The 17001-nt window shown below is 43.3% G+C and overlaps 1 protein-coding gene across 1 annotated transcript in view; it reads left to right on the top strand.

Annotated features, from left to right (window-relative positions):
• The window catches only part of MOCOS (molybdenum cofactor sulfurase), a 56045-nt gene extending 41872 nt beyond the window's left edge, over nucleotides 1–14173 (top strand). The window contains exons 15-17 of the mRNA XM_044244390.1: nucleotides 2439–2577; nucleotides 11485–11589; nucleotides 13982–14173. Coding sequence (XP_044100325.1) covers nucleotides 2439–2577; nucleotides 11485–11589; nucleotides 13982–14113 — 376 coding nt within the window. The 3' untranslated portion in view covers nucleotides 14114–14173. The remainder of the gene's footprint in view (nucleotides 1–2438; nucleotides 2578–11484; nucleotides 11590–13981) is intronic.
• Nucleotides 14174–17001: the final 2828 nt, after the last annotated feature.

Genomic DNA, 17001 nt, shown 5'->3' with positions numbered 1-17001 from the left:
ACCACTGCCTGTCTATGCTCACCCAGTGATTTCCAAGGGCCCTCGCGTGTTAGAGGGTCACCTCTAGATAGGGTTCATTAAACCTTCTTCATTGTTCTTTAAAGCACATTGAAGTCCCAAGGGAATCAGACCATTAAGGCAAAAAAATCAGCCCATTACTATGTGAGAGCTGGGACCAGCTGCTTGTCCTTAGTCCACAGGCCAGGAGAGCTGTGCCCACGCCTGTCATCACAAGCTGGGGATCCTGTAACTCACATGCCCTGTGGTCCTGGGCACGTGTGTGCATGCTCATAAGCATGTATTGATACAGCTTAATAAAAATGACACAGATGCACTGTTTGTAGTAATTCCTCTTTCTAGTCTTTGGCAAAACCACACAACAGAGTTCCCTGGCCATGGCCCAGCTCGCCTTCCTTGGGTACAGAAGTTTGATGCAGTGGCAGGTCTCTGGCTGTTCACAAAGCTGTTCCAGTACCGTGTGACACTCCTCCCCAGGTCCCTAGAGCCCTGGAGAGAGAGCAGGGCAGTGGTCGTCTGGGATTTGTGGTGTGCAAAACTAGGAGGTAGAGACAGGCTTGCTGCAGTCCTGGTTCCTACCAGGAGGGGGACCATACTTCCTGGTTGAATGTAGGGCTGGGGAGCAGGAAGTGGGTGGAACAGGGAGGAGGGAGGAGGACCAGCCTGTTTTCTAGAACCTGGGAGGGTCGCTTGGGACTCTCTGGTTGGTGTCTCTGTTCTACTTTCAAATTTGATAGACTCTATAATCCATATGCTGACCACGATAGCTTTTGAACATAAAGTTTTTCCTTTCACAAAGCACAGAAGGAGGGTTTGTAACTTGGAAGGTAAATCCAGAATCAAAGGATTTTACGACTGGAAAATATGAGCCCTTGCATTTCAGATGAGGAAACCATCCTACTCTTTGGTCATGGGAGTCACACGCAGTGTCTAAACTAAATGGGGTTCTCCTGGCTCCTGGCTTTTCACACACCATTCCCTGCTCCGGGAGCGGATGGCAATGTGGCCTTATCCTCCACCAGAGCCTTTCAGGTTCTGTTTCCAGGGAAAATGCCAATCCTACTTAAGAATTCTGCCCCACCTCCCAACTTAAAAGATTTTGTTACTGAAGCACAACAAAGCACAAAAATTGTAAGCCCATAGCTCAGTGAATTTTTACAGATGTATGTGCCCATTTAATCACCACCCAGATCAAGTAGAGAATATTTCTAGTAAACCAGAAACCTTCCTCATATCCCCTTCTAGTCAGCCCTGCCAAAGGTCACTGGTATTCTGATTTTGTTCACCACAGTTTCACCTGTTCTCGAACCTGATATAACGGGATCGTACAGTGTGTTCTTTTGTTGAAGTTTTCAGAGGCTTTTTTTTTTTTTTCAGTGCTTTTTCCCTTGGGGGAAGGTATGCTAGGAGGCTCAGAAAGTCATTTCATGGGGCCTCATGGCAGTAAATAAAAATTGTAAACAAGAGTTACAAAAATTTAAATTAAATTTCATTAAAATAACTAATAAAATTAGTTATTTTAACTAATTTATTAGTTAAATACCCTGTGTCCCGGGTATTTAACTATTTTATTAGTTATTTTAACTAATATGCTAGTTAAAACTGCAAACAGGCTGGAAGCTAGGAAGTAAATTTGTTTTTATTGAGCTATAATCAACAAACACTATTACATTAGCTTCAAATATATAATATAATGATTCAATATTTATATATATTGAGAAACAATCCCCACAATAAGTTTGCTTAATCTGCCCCCATATGTAGTTGATAATTCTTTTTCTTGTGATGGGAGCTTTTAAGATTTTTCTCTTAGCAACTTCCTAATATGCAGCACAGTGTTAATAACTATAGTCATCATGCTGTAGGTTACATCCCTGTGATGTAGGTATTTTATGACTGGAAGCTTGTATCTTTCGACTCCCTTCACCCATTTTGCCTGCTCCCACCCCTGCCTCTGGTAACCACCAGTCTGTCCTCCGTGGGGAATGTACTTGCTGTTGCTTGGTGATGTTCTAATATCCAAAAAGAGTATGAGCTCTTGGAACATTATAGGTCCTTGGTAATTAAGCCTATCGATGCTCCCTATATTTATATAGAAGTTGGTTTACTTGATCCCCGTTCACTTGGTTTCCAGAGTCGTTCATCTCTTCAGCTAAGATCTACTCACCCTTGCCACCAGCTCTAGGAGGCCTGTCCATGGAGGTGAGACTATCTCCCAGGGGATACCCTCAAGGTCTGTTTAACAGATGGGTGTCTGTTGGCCTTCCACTTGTGGTAGAAGCTTGTTCTGATTATCTAGGCGTCAGGCCAGAGGACAGTTGGTGAAGTCAGGCATCGAGAGCTAGAAATGTTGGACGATTACAACAGTGCAATTATCCACTCCTCCCCACTCCCACCCCCATTTGATATGTCTTAAACAGTGATGAGAATGGAAAGGAGGAATTATTCTCAATGGAAGACCTCATCTCACGGTTCCGTGCCAATATTATTACCAACGGAACAAGGGCTTTTGAAGAAGAGAAGTGGGATGAGATTTCAATTGGTTCCTTGCATTTCCAGGTGAGCTGGGGGAAGTTCGGTTCCTTCCTCAAGGGTTGCGAATGGAAACTGACCTCTATTTGAGGCCAGGAGGGTGGTAGGCAGGAAGCCCTCCCTGGCTTTGACTCTGCCCCGCCAAACTTCAGCAGGTGAGTGTGTGAGATCTGCATTCTGGGGCTCCCTCTGGAAGGACCCAGGGCTTATTCCCCACGAGGGTGGCAGTGGTCCCTTCCATGGGGCAGAGAAAATATGTAGTGTACTGGTGATCGCGGGCTCAGTGCCTCCTCACCATATCACTGTGTTTAGGCTTAAACTCTGTTTTCTTAGAATGCTTGTGTCTGTGAGAACTTTATCCTCTTGGAACCTGTTGGACTTTCCTGCCGTCAGGGGCTTGTGGCGGAAGATCCAGACACCTGATGTTCCCTTAGTGCCCACGGCCACTCTACCTTCTTCCCTCACTCTGCCTTCTGGCCTTGCCAGCCCTTGTGGAGGAGCTCGTGGTCAGAGACAAAGCCATGGCCTGCCCTCTCTACCCAGCCTCTGAGCTCCCCAAATCATGTGGGATGGGAGGAAGTCTTAGGCTAAAACCTGCATTCTTCCTTGGAGCCAATGAAGGCCCCTGAAACCCGAGCCCTCTGACTTCTCCAGTGTCCGGGAGCTCACCAGCCCTCCCCCACCTGCCATATGGCCCTTCTCTCCATTTCCTAAACGGGCCATGCTTCCTATCTCAGTGCCTTTGCTCCTGCTGTCCCTCCTGCCCGGCACGCTCTTCCTGCAGCCACTTAGGGCCTCCACTCAGATGTCCCCTCCTTGGGAAGGTTCAACTCTGCGTGGCACCTGTGTATGCCTTCAGAGCACACAAGGTGGGGTGGCCCAAGTATGTTTTGTTTCCTGCTGTCCCTCTAAAGCCCAGAACAGTCCTGGTCTCAGGACTCAACATGCTCAGGAGCTGTTGAGAGAACGAGTAGACAGGAAAGATAAGGAAGAGCTAGGGACGGAAGAATGGGTCATCTGCAGGGAATGTGCTCTGTTCTTAGTGGGGGGTGAAACTATTGTGATAGGAGTGTTGTTATTTGAAGGTATAAGTGGCTGTCATGGGGCTACCCTGTGTCCCGGCTCTGCATTTGGAAGGAACAGCACTGTAATACCCAGAAAAGCAGGAAACAAGCACCAAAATCTTTACTGAAGAACGTCAGAGGTCTGAGGTTTTAGAGGGCAGTTGAATTGCGTGGCACAAAAAAGTCCTAAAGAATTTCTTTTATCCATTTAACTCCCCAAAGTTCCTCTTATCCTGGCAGCCACTCCCCCTTGAAGAAAGCAATCCCTTCTCTGTCTGACATTCACTCCCATAGACCTGTCTCTGGCACCAACCTCCCCCCTCCCGCCCCCCTCATCCCTGCCTCCCGACCTCCTCTTCTCCTTCTTATTTCCCATTGCTGTGTCCCTGCTGTGTCTTTAAAACACTTGCTCTCGCGCCTGGGTGGCTCAGTGGGTTAAGCCGCTGCCTTCGGCTCAGGTCATGATCTCAGGGTCCTGGGATCGAGTCCCGCATAGGGCTCTCTGCTCAGCAGGGAGCCTGCTTCCCTCTCTCTCTCTCTGCCTGCCTCTCTGTCTACTGTGATCTCTCTCTGTCAAATAAATAAATAAAATCTTAAAAAAAAATGTTAAAACACTTGCTCTCGTATCCTGCCTGATACCAGACAGGCATTAATCTATGGTGTTTGAGAAATGGAGAGGAGGAGAGAGAAATAAAGGAAGAAAAGAAGAAAGCGAAAGAACTTAAACTAGCTTTCTTTCACGGTCACAATGAGTCCTGAAAACAAGAACACCTGTGCCTCTTCAGGTACTCGGGGACAGAAATACAGGAAAGAGTCTTTTTTTTTTTTTTTTTTTTTAGGCCCCAAATCTTTATTTTTTTCTCTCCCTCCTCCTCTCTCCTCACCTCTGTGCGCATGCCCCACATCTGTGAATCTTGTGTGTGAGCAGTTTCATCGCTTTCCCTCCTGTTTGTTAACTGTGTCCATCATTCCAGAATGTGCATACCGTTCCTGAGTGAAGCAGCAGACTAGAAGGATTGCAAAATTTACATAACGAGGACTGACAATTCTGAGCCTTTCATTAGAAAATCTGAGGTGTTTCTTGCTTACTCTCTTAGCCAGGGACCAATCTGTTTGCCTTTTGGCGTTTTAGTAGTAATTTTAGATATTCACGTCTTTCTCCTTATCCTAGGTGACCTTACAATAAATGGAATGTTACTAATAAGTATGACAAGACCGTAGGTATGAGTAGGGTGACTCCAAATCCCTCTTAATCCCCAAATCTCCCCAATAAAGGAGATAATACTCCAGACTAAGAATTTTATGTTTCTACCTCCTCCATTTCTCTTGGCTATTTGTGTTCTTACTTTTTTTTTTTTTTTTTAAATTAACATATAATGTATTATTTGCTTCACGGATACAGGTCTGTGAATCATCAGGCTTACACACTTCACAGCACTCACCATAGCACATACCCTCTCCAAAGTCCATCACCCAGCCACCCTATTCCTGCCCCCACCCCCCAGCAACCCTCAGTTTGTTTCATGAGATCAAGAGTCTTTTATGGTTTTGTCTCCCTCCCCAGTCCCATCTTGTTTCATTTTTTCCCTCCCTACCCTCTATGGCCCCCAACCCTGCCTCTCAAGTTTATAGGAAAGAGTCTTTAAGAAACTTTCCTGAGATGCTTTTCTTTTTTTTTTTTTTAGGTCACTGCTTTTAATAAACATTAATAAAAGTAAAAATATGCCAGCCCTTTGGCCTAATAACTTTCACTGGCAGAAGTCTATTCCATAAAATACTGTCATACAAGCATGCAGAGCAGTATTACAATCTTGCTTATTGTAGTGCTTTTATAAATATGGAAAATTGAAGGACATCCTGTGTATCTACAAAAGGGAGATTGGTTAAATAAGTTGTGCTATATTTATACAATGTAGTTTTGTGTAGGCACTAAAAAGTAGCAACTGTAGTTAGTACTGTGTCTTCTAAAAACTAACTGCTTAAAAGACGTTTGCCGATGCTAGTACTGAAGTGGAGGCTGTTGGCAATGCAAAAGATTTAGCACATCTCCTTTGGAAAGTAATTTTTCCCTGGGGATCATCAAGTCATTAAAACTTTGATACCTGTTGCCTTTATCTTTAGGGTAAATTGAGAATCTCATTTAAAGAGACCGATGCTAAAAAATGTTAAATGGCAAAGAAGTTTGTGTGGATTAAGACCTTTATCACAGTATCAGTGACAAGAGCAAAGAATTAGAAACTGTTTACATGGCTTCATAGCATAATGGGGAACATCAGTCCCCAGGAATGCCAGGCATCATGGCAAAGCCCAAGAATGGGGTCGTCTCTGAGTACAGACATGGGAGGGCGTCTAATATGTATTGTGAAGTCATGCCAACAGGGAGGGCACAGGGTGGCCTCTAAGAGCCCAGGGAGTGTCCTGCTGTAAGCCAGAGTCCAGAGCAAACTTACAGCCTTGCTAGCAGCTGCTTGCCTCTGGGGACAGAGAGGGAGGCCACTGCTGAGTGCTTTCTTTTCTAATTCTTTTTTTAAGATTTTATTTATTTATTTGAAAGAGAGTGAGAAAGTACACGCTGCAGGGAGCAGCAGGCAGAGGGAGAGGAAGAAGCGGGCTCCCCATCAGGCAGGGAGTCCCCTGCTGGGCTCAATCCTGTTCCCCCAGACCGCAGGATCATGACCTGAGCTGAAGGCAGGTGTTTAACCAACTGAAGCACCCAGGAGCTCCTCTTTTAATTCTTAAAGCTTCTGTATCATTTGAGTTATTTTTCAAAGAATATGTATCCTTGTAAACAACTTTTTAAAAAACATTTTATTTGTTTATTTGACAGATAGAGATCACAGCTAGGCAGAGAAACAGGCAGAGAGGAGGAAGCAGGCTTCCTGCTGAGCAGAGAGCCTGATGTGGGGCTCGATCCCAGGACCCTGGGATCATGACCTGAGCCAAAGGCAGAGGCTTTAACCCACTGAGCCACCCAGGCGCCCCACTGTAAACAATTAAAAAAAAAATCCCAATGGATAAAAGTGTACTAGAAAAAAAGCTTAAAAATGACAATGTTTTAAGAAAATTGATTTCTTTGTCTTGGTTTATAAAGAAGTACCTGGAAAATATCTTTCCTTCTGCCAGTTTGAGAAACTGTTTTAAGAGAGTCTTTTTACCAAAGTGATAGGATTTTTACTTGAAGTGTTGTCTGTTGGATGGGGCCCCCAGGTCCAGGGCTGGTGAGACATCCCTTCTGTGGGACATCTCTTCTTCTTCTCCTTCCCCTCCTCCTCTTCCTCCTCCTCCTTCTTCTTCTCCTTCTTTCTTCTTCCTCTTGTTATTGTTATTGTTCTTCTTCTTCTTCATTAACATATAATGTATTATTAGCCCCAGGAGTACAGGTCTGTGAATCATCAGGCTTACACACTTCATAACACTCACCATAGCACATACCCTCCCCAGTATCCATTACCCAGCCACCCTATCCCCCCACCCCCCGACTCCTTCACAACCCTCTGTTTTGTGAGATTAAGAGTCTCATGGTTTGTCTCCCTCCTGACCCCATCTTGTTTCATTTTTTTCCTTCCCCACCCCCATAACCCCCCCATTCTGCCTTTCAAATTCCTCATATCAGAGAGCTCATACGATAATTATCTTTCTCTGAATAACTTATTTCACTCAGTGTAATACCCTCTAGTTCCATCCACGTCTTTGCAAATGGCAAGATTTCGTTTCTTTTGATGCCTGCATGCTATTCCATTGTGCGTGTGTGTGTGTGTGTGTGTGTATACACACATATATATACACATATACCATATCTTCTTTATCCCTTCATCTGTTGATGAACATCTAGGTTCTTTCCATAGTTGTTTGGCTATTGTGCACATTGCTGCTATAAACATTGGGGTGCATGTACCCCTTCAGATCACTACATTTGTATCTTTAGGGTAAATACCCAGTAGTGCAATTGCTGGGTTGTAGGATAGCTCTATTTTCAACTTTTTGAATAACCTCCATGCTGTTTTCCAGAGTGGCTGTACCAGCCTGCATTCCTACCAACAGTGTAGCAGGGTTCCTTTCCCCTTTTCCACATCACCAATGACTTTTGTTTCCTGACTGGTTAATTTTAGCCATTCTGACTGGTGTGAGGTGGTATCTCATTGTGGTTTTGATTTGTATTTCCCAGATGCCAACTGATATTGAACACCTTTTCATGAGTCTGTTGGCCATCTGGATGTCTTCTTTGCAGAAATGTCTGTTCATGTCTTTTGTCCATTTCTTGATTGGATTCTTTGTTCTTTGGGTGTTGAGTTTGATAAGTTTTTCATATATTTTGGATACTAGCCCTTTATCTGATATGTCATTTGCAAATATCTTCTCCCATTCTGTCAGTTGTCTTTTGGTTTTGTTGACTGGTTCCTTTGCTATGCAAATACCTTTGATCTTGATGAAGTCCCAATAGCTCATTTTTGCCCTTGCTTCCCTTGCCCTTGGCGATGTTTCCAGGAAGAAGTTGCTGTGGCTGAGGTTGAAGAGGTTGCTGCCTGTGTTCTCCTTAAGGGTTTTGATGGATTCCTGTCTCACATTGAGGTCTTTCATCCATTTTGAGTCTATTTTTCTGTGTGGTGTAAGGAAATGGTCCAGTTTCATTTTTTTTGCATGTGGCTGTCCAATTTTCCCAACACCGTTTGTTGAAGAGACTGTCTTTTTTCCATCGGACATTCTTTCCTGCTTTGTCGAAGATTAGTTGACCATAGAGTTGAGGGTCTATTTCTGGGCTTTCTATTCTGTTCCATTGATCTATGTGTCTGTTTTTGTGCCAGTACCATACTGTCTTGATGATTATAGCTTTGTGATAGAGCTTGAAGTTGAAGTCTGGAATTGTGATGCCACCAACTTTGGCTTTCTTTTTCAATATTCCTCTGGCTATTCAGGGTCTTTTCTGGTTCCATATAAATTTTAGGATTATTTGTTTGATTTCTTTGAAAAAAAATGGATGGGATTCTGATAGGGATTGCATTAAATGTGTAGATTGCTTTAGGTAGCGTAGACATTTTCACAATATTTGTTCTTCCAATCCATGAGCATGGAACATTTTTTCATTTCTTTGTCTTCCTCAATTTTTTCCTGAGTACTTTACACTTTTTTGAGTACAGATTCTTGGCCTCTTTGGTTAGGTTTATTCCTAGGTATCTTATGGTTTTGGGTGCAATTGTAAATAGGATTGACTCCTTAATTTCTCTTTCTTCTGTCTTATTGTTGTTATATATAAATGCAACTGATTTCTGTTTATTGATTTTATATCCTGCCACTTCACTGAATTCCTGTATGAGTTCTAGCAGTTTTGGAATCGAGTCTTTTAGGTTTTTCACATAAAGTATCATATCATCTGTAAAGAGTGAGAGTTTGACTTCTTCTTTGCCAATTTGGATGCTTTTAATTTCTTTTTGTTGTCTGATTGTTGAGGCTAGGACTTCTAGTACTATGTTGAATAGCAGTGGTGATAGTGGACATCCCTGCCATATTCCTGATCTTAGTGGAAAAGCTCTCAGTTTTTTCCCAGTGAGAATGATATTCACTGTGGATTTTTCATAGATGGCTTTGATGATATTGAGGTATGTACCCTCTATTCCTACACTTTGAAGAGTTTTGATCAAGAAAGGATGCTGTACTCTGTCAAATGCTTTTTCAGCATCTTTTGAGGGTATCATATGGTTCTTGTTCTTTCCTTTATTGATGCATTGTATCACATTGATTGACTTGTGGATATTGAACCAGCCTTGCAGCCCAGGAATAAATCCCACTTGGTAGTGATGAATAATCCTTTTAATGTGTGTTGGATCCTATTGGCTAGTATTTTGGTGAGAATTTTTGCATCTGTGTTCATCAGGGATATTGGTCTGTAATTCTCCTTTTTGATGGGGTCTTTGTCTGGTTTGGGGATCAAGGTAATGCTGGCCTCATAAAATGAGTTTGGCAGTTTTTCTTCCATTTCTATTTTTTGGAACAGTTTCAGATGAATAGTTATTAATCTTTAACTGTCTGGTGGAATTCCCCTGGGAAGCCAAGAACCACCTCCTAGTTTTGTTGATCTGTTATACCATTCTTTTGGTTTCTATTTCACTGATTTCTGCTCTGATCTTCTGTTGCTGGGTTTAGGCTTTCTTTGCTGTTCTTTCTCCAGCTCCTTTAGGTATAGGGTTAGGCTGTGTACTTGAGACCTTTCTTGTTTCTTGAGAAAGGCTTGTACTGCTATATACTTTCCTCTCAGGACCACATTTGCTGGGGACATCTCTTCTGAGGGTCATGGCTCAGCAGCCTCAGAGGGGTCCTGGCCTGGGAATCATAATATCCTAGGCAGAGAAAATAGAATGTTCTGTTCTTGAACCTGGTGGGTTTAGTCTTCTGATCTTATGGAAGTCTTATTCCATCTGAGGTATTCTTATGTATAATCATGAGAGCTTCCACGTTTGAGCATGACTAAGTGCCAGGTCTGGGCTTTGCAACCTAGAATTAGTATCTGGAGTTCTCACTGAGTCAAGCTAAGGGGTTGGATGATGAAATGAGGCTTTGAGAGGTGGTATGTCTGCCTGGGATCAGGGCCAGTGCTGGGCAGACCCCCCTACAACACCCCCTCGCTGCTTATGAAGGCCTGCACATCCTGACTTTGGTACCACAGTGAGGTTATGTTTCCCCTGGCTTGGTGCCCACCAGCCAGAAGGAGAGCAATTGGAACAGGCCAAGACACATCCACATGTAGTTGTTTCTGATTTCAGTGCATACTTTGTGTTTGCCCATGAGTGAGCAGAGATCTGAAGGAGAAAATCAAGTGCCTTTGCCCTTTTTATATGTGCAAAAAAAGAAGCATTTTGTTACTGCCAAGTGCATACTTTCTTTTTTTGTGTTAACATTTATGGGAGATTTTCTCGTTGTGGAGCAATTCATGCACATGACAGACTAATAGAGATTCTACCATATGGTATGACCCCTGTTAAGACACATATATATACATATATACATGAATACACATGTGATTTTGTTTCCTACTTATCTCAGTTATAGACATAAATACTTCCCCTTTTATTTCAAGCCCTTTCTAGATTAATTTTAATACCTGCATGATGCATACATGGAGTGTGGCCATTCTTCTCTACTGTTTGATGTTTAAGATACTCCCAGATTTCCCCTACTACACATAATGTGAGAATGATCCTTGTACATGAAGCTTTGTTTGTACTTGTGATTCATTTCTTTTCTTTTCTAAAGATTTATTTATTTGAGAGAAAGTGCCTGTACAAGTAGGAGGGGCAGAGGGAGAAGGAGACAGTCTTGAGCAGACTCGGAGCTGAGCATAGAGGCCACATGTGGGGCTCGATCTCATAATCTTGAGATCGTGACCTGAGCCAAAACCAAGAGTCACCCAGGTGCCCCAGCTGTGGTTCTTTTCTTCTGTGAAATTCCTGGTAGTGAAATTTCTGGGTCAGAGGGTCATGGACACAGTAAGGTTCTTACTGGTGACTCTGTGCTGGGGCCGTGGATATTTATTTTCTCCTAGTTTACTTTACGATCAGTTAGTTTTTTTCTTCCTGGGAGGATCCAGGAAGAAACCAGAGATAATCATCCAAGATCTGCAACCACTCTTTTCTTTCTCTACAAAGCCCTGAAGCAGCAGGTTTTCAGCTGATGAGCAAACACGGATGATTCCCCAGGACCCTGTGAGGAGGTGCCCTGTTCTGGCTCCTTGCAGTCAGAGTATGATAAGCCCCCTGTGTGAGTGGAGCTGGATTCTGCCTCTTACAACCTGTCCTCTTGCACTCAGCTTCCTCCCTGCCCAGTGGGAATGTCTGGTCACTTTCATGGAAATGTTGTCTTTTCCATTCTCACCTGCCAGGTTTCAGGGCCTTGTCACAGATGCCAGATGATTTGCATCGACCAGCAAACAGGGCAGCGAAACCAAAATGTTTTCCAAAAACTTTCTGAGAGTCGCAAAAGAAAGGTAAGCATAATTGCAAGCTATGACCTCTGTTTTAAGATCCTGGCTTGTTATCCACACCAGAATTGTAGTTCTGAGTAATAGTGCTGGGTACGTTTTAGAAGTGGGAAGACCTGGGGTGCCTGGGTGGCTCAGTGGGTTAAAGCTTCTGTCTTCGGCTCAGGTCATGATCCCAGAGTCCTGGGATCCAGCCCCGCATCAGGCTCTCTGCTCGGCAGGGAGCATGCTTCCTCCTCCCTCTCTCTCTCTAACTGCCTTTCTACCTACTTGTGATCTCTATCTGTCAAATAAATAAATAAAATCTTAAAAAAAAAAAAAAAGAAGTGGGAAGACCTACGGCTGATGGGCTACCATTAAGATTCTGACCTCTTCCATGGCGTCATCTTGTTTTTCCTTTCCCTCCATTTCCTTACCTTTTTGAGTCTTATAATGTGTATTTTTGGTACTCTCAAATTTCAGTGAAGAGATATGGGGTATAAATAAGAAGTGAGTAAATAAGCAAAGTAATTTTATTGTCTTGATCATTATTTTCTTCACCACAGATACCTTATGAGCATAGAATGCCCTCTAGTGAGTAGAGTAGCTGCACAGACAAATTCAGTAAATTTCACTCTCAGAAGCCCTGTAAGATGTCTTCTTGAGGTTTTCTATGACCCAATGTTGTTTTCTTGGATGCCAGATGATAGAAACTGAACTACTAAAGGACTGATTCTTTAGGAAGAGCTAGTCTAGGCTAGTACTTTCTGTTTTTTTTTTTTGTTTGTTTGTTTTTTTTTTTTTTTTGTTGTTGTTGTTTTGTCAAGAATTCTAGGAAGCCAGGTAAGCAGTCAGGCTGCATGGAGCCTTTCTTGAACATGAACTGAAATAATGTAAATATTACTCTCTCTCCAGTAATAAATTAGAAGGTTAACTCACAGTAAAATGTTCTGCCCTATTTCCTGTGTTTATTTTATAGAATGTTTGTTTCATAGTATGTAACTTTGTTGGTTTCATAGTATATAACTGCCACAGTCTCCCTATGGATTCAAGATAGATATGGTCTGCACTCGAGTATTTTTACCAAGTGTCTGTCCGCTCAGTGGAAGCAGACTATGTCACCTGGGGGCGTGGGGACCTTGAGGCTGCACCATGCAAAGTGCCTGGCAAGGGGATGGGTGGGCCCAAATACTTTGAGGCGTGGAAGGAAATAGTACTTCTTAGAATCACTGTAATTTTCATGTGTACACATCTTTTTTTTTTAAAGTAATTTTTGGAATAATTTTAGATTTACAGATAAAGTGCAAAGAGATTACAGAGAGTTCATGTGTACCCTTCATCTATCTGAATGTGCACAAATCTTTAGGAATTAATTTGGCCTCAGCCCCTAGCCTGATGCCTAGAATGCAGGGGCATCCAGCTGATGTTATCACAGCAATGGCCGGGTCTGGGAGCACATTGTACGCTCCAAAGGGTTCTTATGGCTCACTTGCATTGGTGGCAAACGTGGAGTAGATTCACACAACTCTGTATTTTGGACCTTCCATCTTTATTCTAGAGAGTTTGGAGAATGTAATCTACACCACATTAAAAAAAAATAATCACATCAAAGAAAATGCTGGATTTTGCTATTATTTTCATAAAATAGTTTTTACATCAGGGAACAGGGCAGAAATTGGCCTGGCAGAGGTCAGAAGCAGAGAGCGGGTTGCAGGCCCTCCTACTGGAAGCTCTGGGTATATAGGAAGGAGGAAAAAAGGATGGGTCCAGCCATTAACAGGTGTGGGGTAACTGTCGGGAAAGGATAATATGTATATATGTAGGTATTTGTTCAATTTTAAGAAAGAGAGAGCATGTGTACAGATGCATGCAAGCAGGGGTATGTGTGTGGTGACAGGGGCAGAAGGAGAGGGAGAGAGAGAATCCCAGGCAGAGTCCACACTCACTGTGGAGCCCCACACAGGACTTGATCTCACCATCATGACCTGAGCTGAAATCAAGAGTTGGGCATTTAACTGAGCCACCCACGGACCCTGGGAAAGGAGATTTTATTTTATTATTATTTTTAAAGATTTTATTTATTTATTTGATGCAGGGAAAGAGCACACAAGCAGGGGGAGTGGGAAAGGGAGAAGCATGCTCCCCACTGAGCAGGGAGCCCCATGTGGGGCCTGATCCAAGGACCTGGGGATCATGACCTGAGCCAAAGGCAGACACTTAACTGACTGAGCCACCTAGGAGCCCTGGGAAAGGACATTTTAAATGAGAATCTTTGGTGTCTGAAATTGGGGTTCCTGTTTCTCATTATATTTTAGGACATGTCTTTAAAGATTTGACTTGATTTTAATTGAGCATTATTAGTTACAAAATTTTTCAACTGCTAAAATAATCTAGCTTATTGCTGCTGTCTTGTTCACAGGTGAACTTTGGAGTGTACCTGATGCATATGTCTCCAGACTTGTCTTCCCCACGTTTCCTGTCTGTAGGATCTCAGGTGCTCCCTGTGTTGAAAGAAAATGCAAAGCACCATGATTTACCTGCTTCTGACTAACATCAAGATGTTGCCTCCTAAAACGTTTTTTCAGCATAAATTAAAATTTCTCTTTTACAACTCTGACCACTTTTATTCAGATTGGCACATGGCTCAGTAGGCCGCTATCTTTTGAACAAGGAGAATTCTCTTGGGGGTAGAGGGAGCTCTTGTCGGCTTCCTCTAACTCCTGCTCTTCCTGTGTGCCCTGCCAGGCTCAGGAGGCCTGTTCTGAGGCCTCTGTGCTCTGTGAAGCGAACACAGCCCCAGAGCTTCCCCTATCTGTTTGAAGTAGGATAACTCTAATTTGATGAGGTTTTTTTTTTTTTTTAAAGATTTTTATTTATTTCTTTATTTGAGAGAAAAGAGAGAGAGAGACAGAGAGAGACAGAGAGAATGAGCAGGGCGGGGGCAAAGGGAGAGGGAGAAGCAGACTCCCTGCTGAGTAGGGACCTGGCATAGGGGTCTATCCATGACCCTGGGATCATGACCTGAGTAGCATACACTTAATTAACTGAGCTATCCAGGCACCTCCTACCCCAAGTATTTTATTCTTTATGATGCTATTGGAAGTAGAATTGTTTTCCTTACTTCTTTTTCAGATGGTTTATTTTTAGTGTATCCTAATGCAGCTGATTTTTGTATGTTAACTCTGTATTCTGCAACTTTACTAAATGTACTTAGTCTAACAGATTTTTAATGGAATCTTTAGGGTTTTCTGTATATAAGATTATGTCCTCTCTAAACAGGGATACTTTTACTTCTGCGTTTCCAATTTATATCTTGCCAGAGCTGATTGCTCTGGCAAGGCCCACTAAGCCTGTTGAATGGACATGGCAAGAGTGAGCGTTCTTACTTTGTAAGAACTTTCAGTTTTTCACCGTTGAGCATGGTTTTAGCTGTGGGCCTTTACCACGTTGAGATATGCTCCTTCTATTCCTAGTTTGTTGAGAGTTTTTATCACGAAAGGGTGTTACATTTTGTTAAATGCTTTTAATGCATCTATTTAGATAATATGATTTTTAGCCTTTATTCTGTTAATATATTGCATTAACAGATTTTTACACGTTGAAATAGTGCTTGCACTCAATGGATAAATCCCACTTGGTCATGGGGCATGATCCTTTTAATGTGCTAATGGATTCACTTTGCCAGTATTTTGTTGAGGTGTTTTGCATCTTTATTCATTAGGGATATTGTCCTATAGCTTTCTTGTGGTGTCTTTGTCTTGGGTCAAAGTAATGCTGGCATCTATGAGTTTGGAAGTGCCCCCTCTTCTTCATTTTTTGGGTGCAGTTTGCAAGGGATTGGCTTTAATTCTTCTTTGAAATGTTTGGTAGGATTTACCAGTGAAGCCGTCTGGTCCTGGGCTTTTCTCTGTTGCGAGACATGCTGCTTTGATGGTGGCCCAAGCGTTAGGGACACATCTGGGTGTGTGGGGGCTGGCCTGGGGCAGGGCGGGGTGGGGAAGAAGGGTTTGCTCTGCAAAGCTGGTCAGAACGGAGCCATGTCCTCTGTGTGACAGAAAGCGACCATGTCCACTCCCACTCACTTTTCTCTCTGGCCTTTGGGGCCTTTGGCAAGGGAAAGAGATGAAAAGACTATTTTATGACATGCCCCAAACTTCCAGCAGCAGGGAGAGAAGTTAAGTACTGCAAGGCTGGCTCTGGTGAGTGCCTTTTGCTCTCTAGAGTGACCCTGCCCTGACCAGAAGCAGCCATGGGGACCAAGGGTGCTCCATTTTTCTCAGCTTTTGATTATGCAGGAGGGAGGTGGGGAGCGGCCAGGGAGAGCACATGCGGCGGCGGGGATGCAGACACACAGGGACCCACCGCTAGACCTGAATGCTAGTGGGCGCCTGAGTGCTCTGAGCAAGGTGCCTGCTGGGGCCCCTGGGAGGGGATAAAACCTTCACCAGGCAGGTGGAGTTCGGAGCACCCCTGACCCCACAACATCTTTGAGAAAGGCCAAGGCTCTTCTAGCTGCAGGGAGAGTTCGGGGCACAAGGGAGGCAGGAAGAAAGCAGGCATACCCTTTCTAGCCTGTCTTTTTCCAATTCACCTGTTTTGTGCCGACAGAATTAACTTCTATGTATCTCACCTGGCAAACCCCCAAATTAGTCATAGCAAACCTTATTCTATATGAGCAAGCTATCGTACAGATCTAAGTCTCATCGGAAAAATGAGGAAAAGCACAAAACTTACTTCAGAGATTTAAGAATTAAAGGAAAAGTTCATGTTTAGCCCAATGCCGCAAAATAATTATGCCAAGTAAGCCACGTCTACCATCTAGTGGCTACATTCAGTAATGGCAGATTTTATTAAAGAAGGATGAAAGCTAGTTCAGGTCGGGTGGGCAAGTCCCAAAGGATGGCAAATGTTAGCGCGTTTTTCTCTGCCCGGCTTCCTTAGGGAAGCTCCAGAAAACTTTTCATTATTGATGTTGGAATCCTTTAAAAGTTAGTTCCTTAATTATTTCTTGGCCAGGTTAATTAAAAAAAAAAAAAAGATTTTATTTGGGGCACCTGGGTGACTCAGTTAGTTGTGTCTGCCTTTGGCTCAGGTCATGATCGCAAGGTCCTGGGATCGAGTCCCACATTGGGCTCCCTGCTCTGCGGAAAGTCTGCTTCTCCCTCTCCCTCTGCCTATCACTCCCCTTGTTTCTGCTCTTTCAATCTCTGTCAAATAAATAAATAAATAAAAATCTTAAAAAAAATGATTGTATGTATTATTTATTTATTCATTAGACAGAGATTACAAGTAGGCAAAGAGGCAGGCAGAGCGAGAGGAGGAAGCAGGCTCCCCTCTGAGCAGAGATCAGGCTCCCTGCTGAGCAGATTGATGCAGGGCTCAATCCCAGGACTCTGGGATCATTACCTGAGCCGAAGGCAGAGGCTTTAACCCACTGAG

Source organism: Neovison vison, chromosome 3 (assembly GCF_020171115.1).
Source record: "Neovison vison isolate M4711 chromosome 3, ASM_NN_V1, whole genome shotgun sequence".
NCBI classification, from domain to species: domain Eukaryota; kingdom Metazoa; phylum Chordata; class Mammalia; order Carnivora; family Mustelidae; genus Neogale; species Neogale vison.
This window is presented reverse-complemented; position numbering and strand designations above follow the sequence as displayed.